General features: G+C 42.1%; 1 protein-coding gene across 1 annotated transcript; it reads left to right on the forward strand.

The window, feature by feature from the left end:
• Positions 1-5,181: 5,181 nt before the first annotated feature.
• On the forward strand, positions 5,182-22,847 carry clic1 (chloride intracellular channel 1). Its single transcript, XM_052135567.1, has 6 exons — positions 5,182-5,682; positions 14,094-14,203; positions 16,037-16,162; positions 16,381-16,487; positions 19,374-19,555; positions 19,640-22,847. The coding sequence occupies exons 1-6, from the start codon at positions 5,644-5,646 to the stop codon at positions 19,799-19,801; spliced, it is 726 nt and encodes a 241-aa protein (XP_051991527.1). The 5' UTR covers positions 5,182-5,643; the 3' UTR covers positions 19,802-22,847.
• The last annotated feature ends 68 nt before the right edge of the window (positions 22,848-22,915 follow it).

The following is a 22,915-nucleotide window of genomic DNA, read 5'->3' on the forward strand; positions in this document are numbered from 1 at the left end:
CCAAGCCATGAATCTCTTCCTGCCTCGCCGCGCTAGCTCCTCTGCAGGCCGCCCACGTAACCAGAGCATCTTCACAGCGCCCAGCTCAACAAAGCCAGACTTCCCAGCGCCGACAGGGCGGCCGCCCCAGATCGCGCTCAGACAGCCGCCGTAGACCACCGCCCCCCCGCGGGCCTCGGCCTAAGATTGCGCTGAAACCTGAACAACCGAAGTCCTCCTAGCTTTGTTGAACAAACGACGGCTCAGTCCCGCCGCGGCGGACCACCGTCAAAGCTTCGCCCCCTGTCAGTCCCCTTCTCTCAGGCTACTGCAGTGGTGAATTTAGCAGCCAACAAGCCGGTGACACTGCCCGCTTGCCTGCACTCAAACGCCGTTTTCACGGTGACCCAAATAAATCTTGTAAAGAGCAAACATGTCTTATGTGTAGAAAATGTGCCCACAACCCTGTGTTCGCCCCTACACACAAGCATAACACATCCCGTGCCCCTATCAGAGCACGCTCTCATAAAGCGGTTACTGAACCGCTCGAGCGTCAGAGTCAATGAAGGCGCCCACAAATGCGTCGTGCGCCCATTCTCTGGCCGCTCTGTAACACGACAAGCCCTATGTGTAGAAAGCGTGCCCACAATCCAGTGTTCACTTCTGCACACAAGCACTGCATGTCTCGTGTCCCCACCAGAGCACGCTCACATAAAGCGGTTACTGAACCGCTCGAGCGCTAGAGTCAATAAATGCGCCCACGAATACGTGCGGCGCCCATTCTCTGCCCGCTCTGTTACACGGCCAGCAAACATTCCTCTGTGTGTAAGTCTTGTGCCCATGACTATGCTTGCGCATCACGTAACAGATGTGACTCTTTCCCCATTCATTCCAATCGGAAGTCACTCACAAAACAGCCTGTTCATGCTGTCTGCGAGCAATCATGCATAAACACACTAAACGCGCTCACACATTTTGTTCAGCTCTGTGTGCGGCAATCAGAGCGAATTGGCCATTCACCCTCTAGCGTTACGCTTCAAAGCGTGGGAAGCTATTCCAGGGATATCCAAGTGGGTGTTAAGCACAATACAACAGGGCTATTTGCTACAGTTCGATCGCCGCCCTCCTCGCTTCAGAGCGGCTCGAAACCACTGTGAACACGGAAGCAGCGTGCATGCTTCGTTCAGAAATAGCAAGCCTTCTGTGCAAAAGGGCCATAGAGAAAGTGCCACCCTCTCTGAGCGAGTCGGGGCTTTACAGCCGTTATTTTCTTGTTCCCAAGAAAGACGGCGGCCTCAGACCCATATTAGATCTCAGGGTTTTGAACAAGGTGCTTGCAAAAAGACCGTTCAAAATGCTTACAATCAGGAAACTCCTCGCGCATGTGCGCCAGGGGACTGGTTTATTTCTCTCGATCTGAAAGATGCATACTTTCAGATTCAGATAAATCCCGTCACAGGCCATTCTTGAGATTCAGCCTCGACGGCCAGGTTTATCAATACACCGTCCTTCCGTTCGGCCTGTCCTTAGCACCCGTACTTTCACGAAGTGCATGGATGCGGCGCTCGCACCCCTGCGGAGTCAGGGTTTGCAAATTCTGAACTATTTGGACGACTGGCTGATTATGGCTCAGTCACATATGGAGCTTCTGTCTCACAGAGCAGTTCTCCTCAGCCATCTGAACAGTTTGGGTCTTGCAGTCAATTGGACCAAGAGCTCACTACAGCCCAGTCAGACAATTTCCTTCCTTGGGATAGAACTAGACTCCGTGGCAATGACGGCTCGCTTATCTACACAGCGCGCGCCGTGTTCAGCGACTAGCCGCATCTTTTCAGATGAACAGCCTCACGCCTCTGAAGAAATTCCAGAGAGTGCTAGGTTACATGGCCTCAGCCGCAGCAGTACTTCAGCTGGGTTTACTGCACATGTGCCCGCTTCAGCATTGGCTAAGCACCCGGGCGTCTCGCCGGGCTTGGGCCACAGGCCGCCAGCCCATCAAGGTGACTCAGACCTGTATTTCAGCTCTGCAGCCTTGGACAGTGGCCGAGTGTTATCAGCGAGGAGTGACAATGGGAGCTGTATCTTGCCGAAAAGTCATCTCGACAGACGCGTCCAACACGGGTTGGGGCGCGGTCTGCGAGGGCTCTCCGGTTTTCGGCCTATGGACAGTTCAGGAAAAGCTCCTTCACATAAATTGTCTGGAAATGATAGCGGTCGAGTACGCGTTCGTGCGCTTTCTCCCGGTCATTCAGGGTCACCATGTCCTGGTCCGTTCGGACAACAGATCTGTGGTATCCTACCTAAACCGTCAGGGCGGTGTCAGATCCAGGAACCTTTTCCATCTGACGGAATGCATACTGAGTTGGTCCCAGTGCCACCTGCGCTCGCTGAGGGTGACGCACGTGCCAGGCCACCTGAACGACGGCCCGGACAGACTGTCCAGAGACAATATTCCCCCAGGGGAATGGTCCCTGCACGCTCAAACAGTCCAGACATTATGGCACCTATTCAGCAGAGCAGAGATAGACCTCTTTGCGTCAGAAGAGAACTCTCACTGCCCGATATTTTTCTCGAAAAGCGAGGATGCGCTGGCCCAGGACTGGCCCAGGCGCTCGCTTTACGCCTCCCGTCTCGCTATTGCCACAGGTAATGCAGAGGATCAGGGAAACGCATTACTCGGTGCTCCTCATAGCCCCGCGTTGGGAGAATCAGACATGGTTCCCGGAGCTTACGCAGCTGTCACTGACAGCGCCATGGCCCATCCCAGTGAGAGCAGATCTCCTCTCTCAAGCTTGCGGCACAATCTGGCATCCCCACCCAGAACGCTGGGCACTGCATGCTTGGGTGATCAACGACTACCCGTCGCTCTGCCAGAAGGAGTAATAAATACCATTATACACGCTAGAGCCCTTTCCACAAGAAGACTCTATGCGTCAAAATGGTCTGTGTTCTCAAAATGGTGCACCGACAGAGACCTGGACCCACGGACATGTGGGGTGTCGTCGCTGCTCGTATTTCTACAAGAGCTGCTGGATAAGGGCAGATCCCCATCCACGCTCAAAGTGTATGTGGCAGCCGTTGCGGCGTTCGCTGAACCCCTGCACGGCCAGTCATGGGGAAAAAACGAGCTGGTCATCCGCTTCTTTAGGGGAGCTAGAAGGATGAACCCCCGCACCCCCATCGGTTCCTATCTGGGATCTTTCTATAGTTCTCGAAACTATGAAAGCCCCCTTTCGAACCACTTCAATCCGTGGATTTGAAATACCTTTCACTCAAAACCGTTTTTCTGACTGCCCTGTCATCAGTCAAACGTGTGGGAGACCTTCACGCGCTGTCTGTCAGCCTGCGTGTCTTGAGTTTGGACCAAGTGACTCCAAGGTCATTTTAAAACCTAGACACGGCTATGTTCCCAAGGTGATCGGTACTCCTTTCAGAGCACAGGTCATTTCCCTATCGGCGCTACCAGCATCCGATAGCGAACGCGACGCCAATCTCCTTTGCCCAGTCAGAGCACTGAGATTATATACCGCGGCTCCGCCGCTTTCAGGCGCTGTGAGCAGCTTTTCGTTTCGTTCGGAGGGCGCACCAAAGGTCTCGCCGCCTCGAAACAGACACTATCTAGATGGATAGTGGACGCTATTGCTGCTGCATACGGCGTCAAAAGACCTGCCATGCCCGTTGGGCATTAGGGCTCACTCCACTAGAGGCATGGCATCCTCGTGGGCATGGTCCAGCGGGATTCCCATTCACGACATATGTGTGGCAGCGGGATGGACTTCCCCCTCCACATTTGTCAGATTTTACAATATGGAAGTGCCCGCTCTGCAGGCAAAACTACTAGCGGTTTAATACACTACAGCTCCCCTGGTGAGCTGCACTGATGGGACACATTCCACACAGACCGGCACCGCCGCTCTGTCGTTCCCTTCCCACTATGTGCTTATATATTACACAAACACTGACCCGCATTCTTGCCGGCCAAATCTTATTTCCCCACTCATAAGGGCTCTCCTGGGTTCCCCTTTAATTCCCTGGGGCTCATACAGTGGATGCTTGGCGCGCACGGCATTGACAATGGGTTCCCGTAGCGTAAGCTAGCTTGCGCAATACGAGAGAACCTCTCGTAAGAGAACGTATCGGTTACCTAACGTAACCTCGGTTCTCTCTAGATGAGGGAACGAGTATTGCGTAGCCGGCCGTGCTCGCGCCACGAGCGACTTTTCGCTTCAGTCAATGAAAACCAGGGTTCCAGCCTATGAACTACGCTTATATGCACTCTAGTCACGCCCTTTTTGGCGGGCTTTGATGCAGTGAGCGCGCGGACGCCTCTCGTTGGATGCGAGTTCGCCCAAGCTCGTCTATAGGCTGCAGCAGTTGCCGCAGAGCAACCAATGAGCTCGCTAGCTAGCCCGCTCAAGGTCTGCAGCTGCCGCACTGCGTTGACAATGGATACAAAATTAAGGATAATTTTTTGGCTTCAATATCTCAGAAAAGATGAATCTTTCCCGTAGCGTAAGCTAGCTTACGCAATACTCGTTCCCTCATCTAGAGAGAACCGAGGTTACATTAGGTAACCGATACGTTTCTCGCGCATGGCCAAACGCACCTCTCGCTTTACTTCTGTCAAGTACCCCGCATCATTGTCGACAGCAAGGTGCTCTTAAATGCGGTCGAGTGCTGTCATCACTTCCAACTAAAAACATGCCCCACAGTATAAACTCCACCCCAACACTGATTGACAGGTGTCTGTGTAAGGTATCGGAAATGCAAGTGCATCAGGACTCAGAGGAAGTGAAATAGCAAACGGGTAATACGGGTCATAACTCGAGACAAATGTAATGGCAAATTGACTTTGCTTTTTCATTTGATATTTGGTAGACATTGTACGTTCTTGTAAACGAAAATGCAAACGTTAATACGCGATTTGCAATTGCATTTGGATTATGTCACAATTTATGCATACACAAATAGAAAACGCAAATGCAAATACAATTTGCTATTTGTTTTGAAAATTGCCCGGAAAATACTTCCATACTACAGCTTTCCAAACGAGAAACAGCTTTAGAAATGCTCAGCTTTTGACGGGCAGCGGATCAATGTTAGTTTTAAGACAATGGACCAATCAGATTAATCTGGGGGCGGGATAAACATCTCGAGGAAACATAAATAACGGGGAATGTGTAAAAAAAGAGCGCGTTTTCTGTTCTATTTGACAGCAAGAACGTGTGCTTTTCGAATGTTCTCGCATTAGCATAAACAATTACACCATGATTATTTCAAATTGGAGGAAGTTCCAAAGTTCAAAATGAGGAACGAGAGAGAGGGAGAGGAAGTGAGAATGATCATGCAGTAGGCGTCACTGGTTTCAACACTGAATGCATTTATTTTAATTACGTGGGAATCAGACACTTTTTGGTGGGGTCTGTTTGGACTTTGCTGCATGTTTCGCGCCCACTGACTGATTTATAGCTCGAAGGGGAAAAGTTACGTACAGTTTCACATTGACCAACTCAGACAGAGCGGAAGTGAATTTGCGACAGTGGAGTTGAAGCTGCACGGGCTGTGTTATAAAGCTGTACGGGCTGTGTTTTAAAGCTGCACGGGCTGTGTTATAAAGCTCTATATTTATTTGTGTTTGGCTCTAAGGTCGTCTTGTACTCCAGTATGAGTGAGGAGAAACTTGAGGTGGAGCTGTTTGTGAAGGTGAGTTGACTCGCAGGCCATTATTTGAATAACTGATTAGAATTCATAACGACATTTCATGATTAAATATCTGTTCAAAGTAAATTAATACAATGATTTGAATGAGTAAAGTGATATTTTTATTTGAGTTATAACGTTGGTCTTAGACTGTTTGTATGGAGGAATAAAGTAATCTAAAAATTAACTTATTATTTGTTGTGTTTTGAAATTGATAACTAGAGACCTACTTAAAAAAGGCACTTTAATATATGTGACAAAAATATAGGCCTGCATGTAAAACTGTTTATTTGATTCATGTTAACTGATATGGATGGATATCCCTTTACTCTCAGTCCAACATTTAAGTATTGCCAACTATGTGTCAAGAAGATTTGCAATAATTGTCTTTTAAAGGAAATGTACTTCGTCATCCTTTCATAGAAGGAGTATTCTGGGGCGTTGCCCGTTTGCCTTTCTAAGGGAGCCAAGTGATTTTTTTATTGGATTAAATACATTAATATTTTATTAATATTTTAAATATATTTAGTTTAATTTTTCCCTTAAAGTATGAAGGCTGGGTGTGTTTGTCATTTTATTCCCTTTAAAACACTTCCGTGTTCTTCCAACCTGTTGCATCTTAGAAGTGAATGAATAGCAGCTTTATCAGAACAATGACAGGAAATCTCTCTCTCACTCTCTCTCTCTCTCTCTCTCTCTCTCTCTCTCTCTCCCCCTTACACTCTCTCTCGCTCCATTCTCTTTCTCTCTCTCTCTCTCTCTCTCTCTCTCTCTCTCTCTCTCTCTCTCTCTCTCTCCTTCCCTCAAGTCAATTCAGCTTTTTTGGCATGACCATTGGAGTCTAGTATTGCCAAAGTATTTTAAGGTTATGTAAATACAAACTGTTTTAAATAAGATAATAAATACAATTAGTAGTAATAAAAAGACAAATTAAATACTAAGAATGATTAAATAGCATAAAAAGACAGAGAGAATAGGAGAATATATCCAATATGAATGAAATGTATACAGTGAATTAGTCATGTCTAACAGTGTGAATGGCAGCTAGTGTGGCTGTGCTGTCCTCTTCTGCAAGTATATAGGGGATTTTCTCTGTATCACTGAGTTTAAGGAATGATGGATTCAGTGTTTCAAATTCAATGTATCTTTTAGATTTTTCTCAGTGTCTTTAAAAATGATTTTAGAGTTGTACCTGGAGTCAATCACAGGTTGAGTTTCATTAACTAGTTTAAGAGCCAGTGTATTAACAGGATGAGACACTGGTGGGATCTCATTATATTTTAAAGACTCCGGATCAGAATGATGGCGGTGGTGCCAGATTTGAACTGATCCCTTCAAAATCCAACTGAATTTTTTCTACTGAAGTTTTATCCCAATTTTGAGAATTTAAGAGCAGTCCCCAAATTTCACAACCATATAATAGAATTGCTTTAATGATTGAGCTATATAATTTAGTCCATGTTATAATTGGTAATTTCATATGGCCGAATCGTGATTTAATTGCATATATTGCCCTCCGAGCCTTTTCACTCAATGCTTTTACAGCCAGACGAAACCCCCAGATGCACCAATCTCAGTGCTGAGATAATTGAAGCTGGTGCTGTAGGACCTCTCCTCTGTAGCTGAACTGGGATTTGTTTCCCTGAGATCTGGCCTTCTTCTGGGATACCATGACTTTGGTTTTGTCCAGGTTGACTGTAATGGCACTTTTGCACTGCACGTTACGGTTCGACTCACCTCAGCTTGCATTTCCACTGCAGTTTTGTGCCGCATCAACGTGGGTGGGATTATAGTCTGATCGTCATAGTTGCGCTACCTCTACTGCCGTGACATCATATAAAACACAACACAAACCGACCAAAACAATAACATGACCGCTAGCTGTTAGCTGTTAGATACTAGCTCATTGTGCTGTATAAAGCAGTTGTTGCGTGGTGATTTTACACAAGTGTAACAGTTAAATTGGCCTGGTTGTTTTAGAAGCAAGCTTCCACTAGCTGGTCAACTAAATAAATAAGTGATGCACCGAAATGAAAATTCTGGGCCGAAACCGAAAATTCAGGATGCACTTGGCTGAAAACCGAAAATTACTTTTTTTTTATTTATAACTATTTTAAAATATTTTTTTATATATATATATTAGGGCTGTTGATTTAACACGTTAATAACGTGCGATTCATTTTATAAAAAATAACGCGTTGAAAATAGTAACGCAATTAATCGCAATGCCTATGACATGACGTCACGTCACTGCGTTGCTGTGGCGTGAAATGCAGATGGAGTGCAGGAAGTGATTTTGTACATAGGATTATTAGCATACAAGCACTACCACAAACTCAAAATGCCTATGTTTTGCATAGTTTACAGTTGCTCAAATCGACCAAACCGAGAAACCACAAGGAGCTTTTTATCGTGTACCAAATGTTGTTGTTCATAAGGGGGAAAATGAAATTGACTGAAAAACGCTGGACAACCTGCATCTGTGATTTAGAGGAGCCAAGTTGGATAATTCTCATGTGTGCAGTGAGCACTTCGTCAAAGGTAAGTTAATACAACTTGTGGCTATGTTTCTGTAACGTTAGCTGTTTCCGTACTTTGTAAAGTTAAAGAAATCGTTTTTTCTTTTGTATGTTTGTTTGAGTTTGTACCCCTGTAACTGAACAAAAATACGTAACGATAGCAAAGCCTTTACAGGCGATCATAAATAACTTACCCTGCCATGCAATTGCAATGAGCTGCAATGACTTCTCCGTCTTGTTTCGCGATGATCCATGTCTTTAGTGGCGTTTCGGCGGATCTTTGAGAGTGGTTAACCTAATCACGTAAACAACCACAACGCTAACATAGAGAGGCGCCGCAGTGTTTAATGTTTGTTGCTAGGTTAATCCACAGGAAAAAAAAAGTTGTATGCCTCCATACTTTTGTATGCTTTCATTTGTGTTCTGGAGTAGAAGGATGTCTGGAGGACAAGGTAGTTGCTTATATCCACTGCCTCGATGGCAGGCAAGTAGTCAGTTGAAAAATTGCTCCTTTTCAAAACATAAGGATCAAGTTTCTGTTTATTCCTTTCTCTCGTAATATCGTCTAAACTAGTAAAGTATGGACTTTCCTCCATCTCGTCCATTGTGCTTTTCACTTCCTGCCCTCCATCTGAATTTCGCGCATCGTAAGAATCGCGTGACTGCAAACAAGCTAAGTATTAAACTATTACTATTTAACTTGACACAGTGACCTAAACATTTTATGTTTATGACGCGACGCACCCGAGACGCTACACAAGCATGTCTGACGCAGGTGTACATTGACGGGTCCTTAAACAAGCCCTCATAATAATTCTCAGACTGATTGACAAATTCACTAGTGAAATGGATTGCTGTGAACTGTTTGCCAATGATTGACTTATGATCAGTAATATGGTAGGAAACAATGCATTGTATTCTAAAGCCGCTTTTTGTATTGTCTTATCAATGATTGACTCTTCTACCACAAGAATGTAATGCATTTTAATTATCTGAATATTTTTTCATTTTATACATTGTTTTAATATGTAAAGATAACTGTATAATTATGTCATCATTATATATGAAATTATTGTTATATGAGGGGCTTTCTCAGCAAATATTTGTATATGCGATTAATCGTGATTAATTAATCGGGACACCATGTAATTAATTCGATTACATTTTGAAGCGATTGAAAGCCTTATATAATTGTATTAATATTATACTTTAATTAATTTCATGAATTTAATTAATCTGAATTGAAAAAATATTGGACATAAAATATATTAAAACATTATTAAATATATTATTCTTTATTCAGTTATTTAACTTTCAAATTTAACAGATTTTTTTTTACCAATTATCCAAATAATGTAATGTTCTAGAAAACTACAATGATTTGCAAAACGTCTAGGTTATGTATGTAACCTCCATTCCCTGATGGAGGGAACGAGACGTTGTGTCGAAGAAGCAAGACTAGGGGTCTCTCTTGAGCGCCGAATATGCCTCTGATCTATGAAAAAAGGCCAATGAGAATTAGGCGGACAGTATTTGCATACCCCCCGGACATACGGGTATAAAAGCGGGGAAATACGTTGAGTTCATTCAGGATTTTTCTGAGGAGCCGGAAATGGTCTGGCCACCAAAGTGGCTCGGCTCAGCGACGTGGCCAGGAGGGGCAGCACTTGCAGGTTCACTACCTGGTCTCTGAAGGGCATGGTAGGAACCTTGGGCACATAGCCCGATCTTGGTCTTAGAATCACGTGTGTGTCTGGCAGACCGAACTCCAGGCAAGTGTCACTGACAGAGAACGCTTGCAGGTCCCCGACCCTCTTGATGGAAGCGAGCGCGATCAGCAGTGCAGTCTTTAGAGAGAGGGCCCTGAGTCCAACTGATTCAAGCAACTCAAAGGGGGGGTCTCTGAAGGCCCGTGAGGACCACTGAGATATCCCAGGAGGCCGGGAGGGATTTAACCTCCGGACACCGCTTAGGAACCTGATGATTAAGTCGTGCTTACCCAAAGACTTGCCGTCTACTGCGTCATGGTGGGCTGCGATAGCAGCAACATACACCTTCAAAGTAGAAGGGGACAGCCTCCCCTCCAGCCTCTCCTGCAGGAATAAGAGCACTGACCTAACTGCGCAACTCTGGGTCTTCAGCCCGGGAAGAACACCAATTTGACAACAAGCGCCACTTCAGGGCGTAAAGTTGCCTGGTAGGGGGGTCTGGCTTGGCTGATCATGTCTACGATGGCAGGTGGTATAGGCTGTCGCGAGGAGTACGAGGTCTGAGAACCAGGACCGAGTGGGCCAGTAAGGAGCCACTAGGGTGACATGCTCCTCGTCCTCCCTGACCTTGCACAGCACCTGTACAAGAAGGCTCACTGGGGGAAATGTGTACTTGCACAGCCCCGAGGGCCAGATGTGTGCCAGCTCGTCTGCCCCGAGGGGAGCCTCTATTCGGGCATACCAGAGCGGGCAGTGAGAGGTCTCTTGGGAGGCAAACAGGTCTACATGGGCCTTGCCGAATCGTTCCCAAATCAGCTGGACCGACTGGGGGTGTAGCCTCCACTTTCCACCAGGCCAGCGTTGTCGTGACAGCACGTTCCGCATTGAGGTCACCGGGGATGTGAGTGGCGCGCAGCGACTTGTGGCTCCAAAGGAGGAGACGACAGTCGAGTCGCGACATGTGGCGGGAGCGTACGCCACATTGGCGATTTATGTACGCTACCGTTGTGGTGCTGTCTGACCTGACTAGGACATGTTTGTCTTGAACTAATGGGAGAAACTTCCGCAGGGCAAAGAAAGCAGTCAGCAACTCTAGACAATTGATAAGCCAGCGCAGCGGGGCCCCTTTCCAACAGGCCGCGGTTGCGTGCCCGTTGCACACGGTTCCCCAACCCAATCTTGAGGCGTCGGTCGTGACCAGGATGCGTCAGGACACCTGCTGCAAGGGTACTCCTGCCCGCAGAAAGCAGAGGTCTGTCCAGGGTTTGAACGTTTGGCAGCAGGCGGGGGGTGATCATCATAAGGTGCGTGCCGCGGCTCCATGCTCGACTCAGAACTCAAGTCTGAAGCCAGTGCTGAAGCGGTCTCATATGCATCAACCCCAGCGGTGCGACCGCCGCGGAGGATGCCATATGCTCCAGGAGCCTCTAGGAATAGTTTTTAATGGGGCCGCTGTGCCCGGCCTGAAATTGGCGAGGCATTTCAGCACCGACTGCGCACGCTTATTGAGACTGAGTCTAACTCCATGCCGAGAAAAGAGATGCTCTGAAGCGGGGCGAGCTTGCTCTTTTCCCAGTTGACCTGAAGCCCCAAACGGCTGAGGTGCCTGAGCACCTGGTCTCTGTGAGTGCATAGGAAGACATGAGGGGACAGAGACATGCCGAAGGTGAGGACTTTGTACTGCCTTTTGTAGCCTCAAGTGAAGAACAAAATTTTGCAGGGCTAAACACATTTTTATGTAATTGCTATACACATAGCAAATTGTACTGCTTTCTATTTAAATAAAAGTGGCAGGTTTCTGTTCAAGAACAAAAGTTGCTCAGCTTTCTGGCAGGAGAGACTGTTCCTCTTCTCATCAAGAACATGAGATGCTGCACTGAATAGTCTCGATCTCTGAGCTAGTGCTTGGGGCAGATAAATACCTGCGATCTTTATTCATGCACCATTAGTCAAAAGGATTGTCGCGTTTGCATGATATGAGCGTGAAACGATCATCTGTGTTCCGCAACTGCTGTCGGGTCCTTGAATAACGTATAACGTGCGAGGAAGGGCACCCGGTGGACTTTCTGGTGCCGTCCAAGGGAGTCGGTGCCCTACGCAGACTGTGTAGTATGTGTATAGGGAGCAGCGGTACTGCTTTGAAGTATTTCCACACCGCTGACATCGGCCTTTGCTTGGTAGCGGCGTGATTATGGCTTGGTCGATCGAGAGTGAAAACAAAATATGCCATTTTCGGTGGCCGAAATTTCAGTGCATCAAGCTAAGTATAGAGTTAACGTAAAAAAAAAACTTACCATCCTCCATCGTGGCTGCGTCCAGGGCACTCTCCTTCCATTGCTCGCCTTCTAGATAGCGTCCATTTGGTCGAACCACTTCCACTTTTCCTTGATGGTTCTGTAGTCACTTAAGTTTTTTTTTTTTTTTACTTTTCCCTACACTGTTGGTAGGTCTGGTGGTAACAAAAAGCTGATGCACTTCCTGAGAGACTTTTTTGTTTCGTTCATCGCTAATGTCTGCACCTCGTTTATTGACCACGCCGTGGTTTTGCGCACAGGCATTTCTTTTTTCACAATTCGAAAGTTGCGTGAACAAATGATACTCTTATTGCTGTTGCTAACTTTAAAACTAGCGGGTTGATGTCGCGTGTCGGAAATCCAGTGATGCTGGTAGTGACGATTCTCCCTGACCAATCAGTGATCTGCAGGATTTTGACATCACATTTAGTATCGGCTCGGCTCGATTTGGACCTCGACCGAAGTGGTACTAAAAAAGTACCAGGTACTATCCACAGTAGAAAACCCAAAAAAGTGAGCAGAGTCGAGTTGTTCCATGCAGTGGATAAGCCTCATAAGGGCCCACTCCTGAGAGTACTCCTCTGCTGTGGGAGAGAGCAGAATAAGATATACTGCTGCACAATCATTTATATAGATGTTAAATAGAGTTAGACTCAGACTGTATTGCTGTCTCACTCCACGTCCCTGCTGGAAGAATACTGTTCTGAGATTTCTCATTTTTACTGCACATTTACTGGATTGAATAATATCAAATGCTTTTCTGCTAATGGCAATTTGAGGAAGTTTTTCAAATAAACCATCACGCCAAATTGAGCAAATGCATTTTTTTTTTTTTTTTTTTAAATGTATAAAACATGAAACTATGTTTTTATGTTTATCATTGATGTTTTTGTTAATTCGAGTTTGACGAGAATAAATGTGGTCGTGTTTTGGTAAAAAGACAATTTGTGATTTATTTAAGATGTTGTGTTTTGAAATTAATGTGACTTTATGAGTATTTATTATACTACAGAATAACTTCCCTAGGGCACTGCCCACTTGAATGCCATGGCCATTATTGGGGTCAAATTTATCTCCTTTTTTAAATATAGGGGTGAACAATCTTTCAGACCAGATCTCATGGAAGAGACCAGACTTTAAAAAAAAGATTGAATGACTAAAGCTTTGCATTACATGTTGGAGTTTAAGCATTTCATTGCTAATGTTGTCTTGTCCACATGCTTTTTTTCATTTCAGATCTTTTATATGATCTATTATTTCTGACATTGTTATAAAGGTAGTCAATGGATTTTTTTGTTTTTTAAATCTAGTTTAAATCTAGGCTGGTTGAGGTCTGTGGGTTACATTTTTTGATAAAGATATTTGAAGATTTCCAGATCGAGCCGCTCTGAAGTGACATTTCTGGTTTAGGGGTTTCAAATTTCTTATATAGATTCCAAAAAGTGTTTTGGTGTATTGATTCATAAATTTCATCAATTTTCAAATAGGTTTCTCTTTTGTAATTCTTCAGACAGTTTGAATAAGAAACTCTTATTGTCTGGTTCATTGTTGTTTTCTGAAACTTTTACATTCGTTATCAAACCACACATCTTTTTCTGTATGTTTTATATTCGTTTTGTTTTTTTAATGTTAGATAAAGAAGTCAATATTTCAAAGATGTGATTAAGGTTGTTTGTAGCTAAATTATTTCCATTAATATCTGGGGTGATCATAAAATCATCCAACAGTTTTAATAGAATAGAATGGTTCATGTTTTCTTTGAATTGTTCAAGGCTGAATTGGTTCCATTTGAGTTTGGGTATCAGAAGAAACCATTTTTCAGATTCAAGGGGTGGGTTGTTGGTCTTTTCACATGGTTCTCTCTTGCTCTCTCTCTTTCTCTCTGTCTGTAGGCAGGAAATGATGGTCAGAGTATCGGGAACTGCCCTTTCTCTCAGCGGCTCTTCATGGTGCTGTGGCTCAAAGGCGTCACGTTTAATGTCACCACTGTGGACATGAAGAGGTCTGTATGTCAGGATTCATGCAGTCATTCACAAACATTATTTTAACCTTGTTGAGGTTTACTTCTGAAATGTAAAGAAGTACAGTATGTACACTGTATATATACTGTATTAATGTTTAGTATGCAGTTAATTAAATCAGTGATATGGAAAACAAGTCTGATCCATCAGCACCCACACATGTCAGGGACAGTTTTTTCCCAGTGTCATAAGACAGCTGTCACACTCTTTATATCGCTTTAGATATACACATACTCACCGCAATAGAAACTACTGTCGCTTTAATGGCTAATGTCAATACACCTTACACTTTTATTATACTGCTGCTGCTACTTTGAACATTATAATACATATCTTTTGTTATATTTTAGTTTTGTTTTTTGGCTTATTCTTATTTTATTGTGTTTTGCTTAAGCTATAATGCACGAGCGACATGTTATATTGTGAATACTGTCACGGCTGAAGGGCGTTGTTAGGCATGACATGAAGTGAAGTAACTCCTTCAGCCGTAACTGTATTCAAATATAGCATGGCCTCGAGTACTTTATTGCTCTTATAAAACCAGTCACCACATAAATATTAAGGACACAAATGTTCATTTAAATGTTATGTTTTAAATAAAATCATTAAATGCTATCCTTCCACCAGAATATATATGCAGTGTTCACATTGTTTCAGAATTACTGTAAATACATAATTATATATGGCAACTCAGAGCTGTTCACCTCCTGTTTCTATGACAAAACTCATCACGCCAAAAACGTCTTTGTTGCTGATAACAGCAACATGTTTCTCTTTACATGAATTAATTGATTCACCTCTATATGTTGTTGAAAATGTTTAAGAACAAAGGAAACACTCCAGGTAACGATAGCATCAGAAAATGGTAACTAAAACAGAAACGTGTTCAGCTCCTTTAACTGTTGAGGCAACACCAACAGCCCCTGCTGGTAAACAATAAATAGAACGTTGCTAGGCAACAGGAATGACGTTCAGCTATGGGTGCTGTGAGGAGTGATCTGTGATCTGAGCTGTGCTTTATCATGAATAAAACACAAATGTTGACCAATCAGCATCCAGGACTGCAACTGTCTGTTTTAAAATGATACATTATATATGTTCAGCTATGTAGTCATCTTTTTCTATTGTACACATGTATTGAAGGATCCACGGTAAGACTTTAATTGTACTCGGTACACTGTACTCTGTACATAAGAGAGCCTAGCTTTGTCTTGACTTGCTGGTGAGACACAACACCCATATGACACAGTTTCCTGAGAGTGAGACTTTCATTAAAGGTGCTTTAAGCGAATGACACACAGAAAATGTCCCTCTTCCCTGAAAGATGCCATTGAAAAATCACACTTCTCTCTGTAAACAGAGGGGTTGAAAAACTTTTTGAAGCATTTTCTGCCAGTCAATCATTCTGCATGTTCGTAAGGCAGCCCATATATGGGCAGCAGGAAGCTGAGTGTTGTCAATTTGAGAACACTAATTTGCTACTGTTGCTTTTCACAACTATCATCACAGTACCTATACAAGGTCAGTGTAACTGTTTGGGTTTGTGGACATCAAATTGCATGTTTCTTTTTCTTACCTGTGACAATACTGATACCAGTGGTCTTCAAGTGTCTCTGAGTGTATGTGTGTGTCGTTTTTGGGGAAAGAGGGGGCGTGTCTTATTTGGTGGCTAAGTTTGGAGAAGGTTCTAGAACTGGTCAGATTTAGAAGTATTCTTTCAATGTGTAAAGAATGATTTGATTATAGGGACAGGTGTATGTGACCACTTGACTTAGTGTGTGAGAGGGTCTCTGTCTCTTTCTGTTTGTGTGCAGGAAGCCGGATATTCTGAAAGATCTGGCTCCTGGTGCTCAACCTCCATTCCTTCTGTACTGCACTGAGGTGAAGACCGACACCAACAAGATCGAAGAGTTCCTGGAGGAAACGCTATGCCCTCCCAAGTATATCATCTGCTCATTACTACATGCTACAGCTCCTTTGATTCAACTGAACAAACCTTTAAACCATTAAATAAGAACATAACATATCCTGCACCATTTGTGTGACAGACATGGATGATTCCTCAAATTGAGCAGCTTCTTAAGAGGGATGCGCTTTTATTTTTCATTGCGGTCATATAATGTTCTGTCCTCCTCCTGTCTCTCTGTCTCTGACACAGATATCCTCGGCTGGCGGCCCGTAACCCTGAATCCAACACTGCAGGTCTGGATGTGTTCTCAAAGTTCTCTGCTTACATCAAGAATTCAAACCCTCAGATGAACGACAGTGAGTTCATTCATTCAGTTCTTTTTACTCATTTTGTTTAGCCAAAATTTGTATTTCTTTATTTCTGAATTTAATTAACATTGTCCTCATTTGATAAATGGCAGTTGTAGAAAGTGTTTCAGTCTTGATGTTTATCACCAACTGACCAATATCATGGATTAATCTCATGAAACCTGTTAATATCACAGGAGTATATGGGTCATTTTTTGTGGTATTTATATTGTTTCATTTCACCCAATTACAATTTGAATAGGCTTGGTAAAAAGAAGACCATTTATAATATTTCACACTGCTGTGGGCCTTAGTTACATTTCTCCATGTTGTGTCAGAGAAGCGACGCTAGGGGTCTCTTGAGCGCCGATATATACCTCTGTTCTATGAAAAAAGGCCAATGAGAAGTTGGCAGATGGTAATTGCATATCCCGCCCCCGGACATATGGGCATTTAAGCAGGGCAAATACGGGAGTTCATTCAGAAAAATTATTCGGAGCCGATGGTCGTGCATGCAGTCTGCTGTAATAATAATTTGATAATAATAATAATAATAATAATAATAGCCTAATAATAAAATACATTAATGGGAAAATGAGCCAAATATCATCATGACATGTTCAAAGGCATCAACTTTTGGCGATCACTCTGACCATTGTCGATCCCCAAGATCATCGTCTGCTCAACCCGAATGTGCATTTCTCTCTATAAATTAACACAATGTTCAGACAGTCTCTTGCTGGTGTTTTTGACACATTCAGAATCATTACCGCTTTTCCCAGTGTCACTGCGACTCACTTCATGCATGCGCTTGTAAAAATTATATTTTGAAGGCTCATAATTATGGTTTAGTTTTTCTCTGTAATGTAGATCAGTGTTAGCAATGTTACTTGTAACATTCTTTCTCAGCCCTGCAACTCAAACCATTTTCTGATGCTCCCCCAATATATATATATAAGTAATTAAATTAATATCATAAACGTGCAACAAGTAGTTGACTAATGGCTTAAACTAAGGACTACAGGTCAACTAGAAAAATCTTTGGTCAGGGGCAGCCCTAGTGTGCTTGCAGAAGGCTTGAAATATGACACATATTTTGCAAGGATTTAGGATAATTTTAAGTCCTTTTAAAGCTGTAATGTGAGAAATTATCCTCTGCCATTGTATTGAAAATATGAGAGCTATGTTCATTAAAATATCTATTGAGTGTTTTTGAAGGGATTTTGCACATACAGATGGGATATCTGCCAGTGGATAAGTGCACTAAAGATGGAGCACTAATCCACACATAAAAGCTGAATCACATATTGCTTATGTACATGAATGTGCTTTTGCTAAATTGACAACTTTTGAAACAGTTTTGATTCAGACATAGTGAGTAAAACATACACAAATAAATCATATCGTTCTCATATTTTGATCCATTATGATCCATTATAAATTGTGAATCTATGTAGTGATTATCATTGTCCCATGTGTGTCAAACATGTTGAGTGATCCAAACATCATCTCCAGCCTGAAACTGAACTTTGTGTCAGATATTAGGAGTGAATGCACTTGCTGCATTGAGCTATAGGATGCTCCCTATTTAGTGAATGAGTTACCCTCCAGGGTGTTGCCTATCTGGACTGGTCTCAGAACAGTTCAAAATGCACCTTATTTTCATCCTAACGCCATATAATGCCTCTGAAAGAAACATTCTTTTGGATGAGTACATTGATTCTCAATGCTATAATGACAGTAAATATTGGATTTCTAATGAAAAACTAGTGCTGTTGTAGAATCATTGACTACCCCCTTTAAATGCTGGAATTACCTCACGTGCCCATGTAAAATAATTGCTATCCGAAAAGGGCTAAAGACTATGTTTACATGGACACCAGAAAGCCATTTATTGCGAGAAAGCTCCTTGAGTATCGAAATCAGTGTATGTGTTTACATGAGCTGTGTTAGCAGCATACTCTTTACTCCCATGGTCAGTAAGCATCTTTCTCCACAGCAACGTTTACTTATGTAAATAATAAACATGGCATCTGAGTAAGACTGCACTATTTTATTTTCTGTTGCTTCACTTTATTTCCAGATATTCTAGAGTTGTTGCTGTCTTGTTTCCTTCACATTCTTTCGTGAACTGCAGCAGAATTGCAGCGCAGTAGTGGGGTTTCCCTCTTACGTAAAACTCTGGGATTCCCCCAATATACTGTCAAATGTGAGGGACAGTTGATATTTAACATTGGTTTGTATAAATGGGTATAGTTTATAGTGTATGTGATTTTCCCACTGTACTTCCAGAAATGTTTAATTCTTTCCACTGTGTTGACTTGTTGTTGGGCTCTATCCTACAACGTTTGTTTTCCCGGTCTGTTCACGTACATGAGCACTCCTAAAAAAAAACAACTTGAATGTAGCTTATGCATTTACATGACCACAACTAGCCTTGTTGTATGGGAGAAACCTAGGTGTGTTAAACCGCTTTCTCTTAATCCCTTAAAAAGCTTAAGGATATAAGACGTTTCAGAATGCGCTTTCAGCAAAAACCCTGGACCGTTTTCTGAAGTGCATGCAAACATGGTCATAGTAAGCCATCCAAGAGTGAAAGTGTCTAATATCAGGGCAGTTACAGAGACAAAGCGAGTAATATTCAGCCTTTCGTGTGATGCTAACATGGCAGCCCCCATGTGTGGACCCTCTCCATGTAGAATAAAACAGCTTTTTTTATAGTTTCTGATTTGACTGGAGACTTCATCTCATGTGAGTGCTCATGATTTTATAAACATGTTTTTTTTAAATGACAAAGAATTCTTTAGGAGAAAAAGCTTTAAATGAAGAAAAAATGATTGAGTGTACCTTCCTGTTTTGTATGAAATAAAGCCACATGGACTGTTGTGTGTGCAGATCTGGAGAAGGGTTTGTTGAAGGCCCTGAAGAAGTTGGATGATTATTTGAGCTCCCCTTTACCTGAAGAGATTGATGAGAACAGCGCTGATGATGTCACTTCCTCCACGCGCCCCTTCCTGGACGGTCAGGAGCTCACGCTTGCCGACTGCAACCTGCTGCCAAAACTACACATCGTCAAAGTAAGACAGACAGCCAATGGACATTCTGATCATCAAGCAAAAGAGTTTACAAATCCAATGTTTACATTCTCTCTTTCTTGTCAGGTGGTGTGTCAGAAGTTTCGTGGTTTCTCCATCCCTCCCTCTCTGACGTCTCTATGGCGATATCTGGATGCGGCGTATGCGAGAGAGGAATTCTCCTCCACCTGCCCGAGTGATGAGGAGATACACAGCGCATACTTCACTGTTGTGAAGGCACTCAAGTAGAAGGAGAACACACACACACACAAACTTGTGTGTTATGTCAAACTCCGTTCATTGCGGATGGTCATTGTGTTTCAAGTGTTTCCTTTTTCACAAACACCAGCAAGGTCCTGAAGTTTCAGTCTTAAGTGGGGTCATATTATATTTTTTTTTAATGTTTTTAGGATAATTATATGAAGTCCACAGACATTTATTATGACCAAATACAATCAAAATTTAGGTTTTCATTACCATGTTCCAGCCTTGGCAACAGCGCTTGGCTGCGTTCACACATGAGCTTTGGGTTTGATGTTGGGTCCAGTAAAGTGCAACAAAAAACATAAATTTTTTCCATAGGTGAATTAATCTTTAGCAATAATTTATAAACCTTGAAAGAGCTGAGCTCCGAGGTTGTTAATTGATGGTATTGAAGCCATCAATCCACAATATATCAACAAAACATGTTTAATAACAGAATTCCTGGTGAAGAACTACACTACCCATAATCCTGTAGAGAAAAGATCCACCAATCAGAGAATCGCAGACAGCAAAGCATGCCAAAATTACTCTGCAGCAACAGTCGACTCCCATGATGCACTGTGAATGAAGCAATCGAGCCCTGACACTTGAGAACTACTTTTATATTTGAAAATAGTGGTCGTTTTTGCTATGAAATTTAAATGGAATGTTTCTATACTTTCTATATGTTTCTAAAGCAATAATTGTATATTTTTTTTATTTGATTATATCATTTGCAATGCTTCATGGGATTGTAGTTCATTCGCTCATGAAAGACGTTAAGTAGACAGTCTTGTACCTTTTGTCTTTTGGTCAGAGTTTTACAAGAAATTTTTTTTTTTTGCTTCAAATGGAAGTTTGTAATGTGGTGATTCACCATGGAGCTGGTTGCTTACAACTCGTTTATGGAGATTTGTATGAAATCCCTGTGTAAAAAATACTGTCTGGCAAAAAAAGTGTAATTTTAGAATTGTAACTCCCCCATTCTTCAAAAACTGTTCAGATCAGACTGAATGATCAGGTATCTTATTATCTTGCTATTTATTCAGCTTAATTCAGTAAATGCTTTTATTCACTGGGAAGGAAGTTTTGATACAATTTGTTTTCATTGTGATATGCTCTTTTTTATGTTAAATGATTGAGGAGAATTTGATTCCGCTTGAGATGATCTCTTTAAATTTGGTCTCATCGTTTCCTGTTTTTGTTTCTTTGTTGTCATGCATAGGTCACGAGCTGTCCACATAAAACAAACTGCATTAGCTTTAATATTTCAAAAGAAAAAAGAATTGTGCTTTCATAGCAGTTACAAACAGGATGTTATTGCCTCATTGCTGTCTCCTCCCTCTCTTTGGCCACGTCCGCACTGCAGCTAAATACGCTTGTCACTCCTCTTCTGAGGGCTTTATGTTCTGTACACACAATTCATGCAGTAACAGTGTATTTACATACAGAACCCAACTGAACAACTTGTTATTAATGATGTCATTAAAAGTGTATTTGAGATCACGGAGACAGAGGTACTCATTGGTCTGTCATATTTTCTCTCATCAGCCCTGTGATGAGCGTTAATCCAAACATCATGACCCAGAGACCGTGCGCTGTTTGACTGCAATAGGTAAAACAAACCACAATGCCTCTGACGAGGTATACTAAACATTTTCAGACAATAATATATCTCTGGTCGCTAGTATGACTTGTAGTAGTCTGCATGCTTATGACAAAATAAAAATTATAATTGTAGATTATTTCCCTTGATATTGTAATCATAATTATATTCATTTCAATTATTCAGCTATCTTCACTATGCATGATTCTATGGTTAGTTGCATAGTATGTAGCATTTTTTTATTCCCTGCTGTTTATGACCCCAGTCAGAATAGACACTGACCCAACATTTGAAATACAGGGCTCATGTGATTCAATTCAGTCATAACTTTGCCGTTTGTATGTGGTCTTTGTGTCCTCTTGTTTCTGTGGTTGAAATGCAAAGTTTTTAATGGCACACACGCACATACAAATAGGCACATCCATTTTACACACTGTTCCCAAGCAGCTCTTTTCCGTTTTAATGAAAGTGTTTGGTGACTGTCCAGCTCCAGAAAACACCATCAAAGTATCACACAAGTAGTCTACATGACCAAGTCTTCCGATGTCCTGCTTTATGTCATTATTCATTGAAATTCTGTTGAATCGGGTACTGCTAACATCAGTCTTGGTGCAGTTGAAATATTACAGTGCACATGCAAATTACAAGAATATGACTGAATATGACTGTCAACATCCATTCTGAAACGTCTGTTGTCTAATATTTGAGATGATGATGTTTTAAATATGCAAATGTTTTGGTAGTAAATGTCCACTCTGGTTACAGGCAGAAAATTGTGCTCATCGGTTTGTTCATATTTATATTCTTAACATAAGAAAACCTAGTTTCAGAGAGACTTTGTAAACTTTGAGAAATCAAATGGAACAGGTATTATGTTAAGTCAAATAACTTCTGTTTGTCTTTATGAAACAAGTCTATGTTACAGTCTTACAAGACATGATCATAAGGGAACATCACTAATAGATTCAAGTGCTGTTTATGCTGTAGTCTGATGTTGTGGAGCACTCTCTCCAGATCAATGATTGTTCAAATGTTTCTTAGTTGTGTATGTTCTTTTACTTTTTACACACTGTACATGGCATTGGTGTGCTTTTAACAGAACTGCTAGCAAATTAAACTATCTAAAGAGTATATCCAAGTTAAAATGATGAATAGAATAAAGTATAGTACAGGAGAAGTGCAATGGGTGAAACAAGCACAAGATTACCAAATAAATAAACCACTGAGGTCATATACTGCACGTCCAGGCACTTCTGCTTTCATTTCGAACTCATTACTGCACAACACAACGTCAGTGCAAATGTGGATTAATGAACACTTTATTGATTATGACAATCAAATATGAGAAAGATCTCATTCTTTCATTGTTTGTGAATTTTCTCCAATTGTTAACCAGCAATTAAACAAGCTATAATAAAGACAATTAAATGAGTAGATTTCTTCTTTATACTTGATCATTTGAATATTTAGATTTACTTACATTTATTTATCATAATTATAAAAATTAAAAACAT

The sequence above is a fragment of the Xyrauchen texanus genome, chromosome 10, assembly GCF_025860055.1.
Source record: "Xyrauchen texanus isolate HMW12.3.18 chromosome 10, RBS_HiC_50CHRs, whole genome shotgun sequence".
Classification (NCBI taxonomy): Eukaryota; Metazoa; Chordata; class Actinopteri; order Cypriniformes; family Catostomidae; genus Xyrauchen; species Xyrauchen texanus.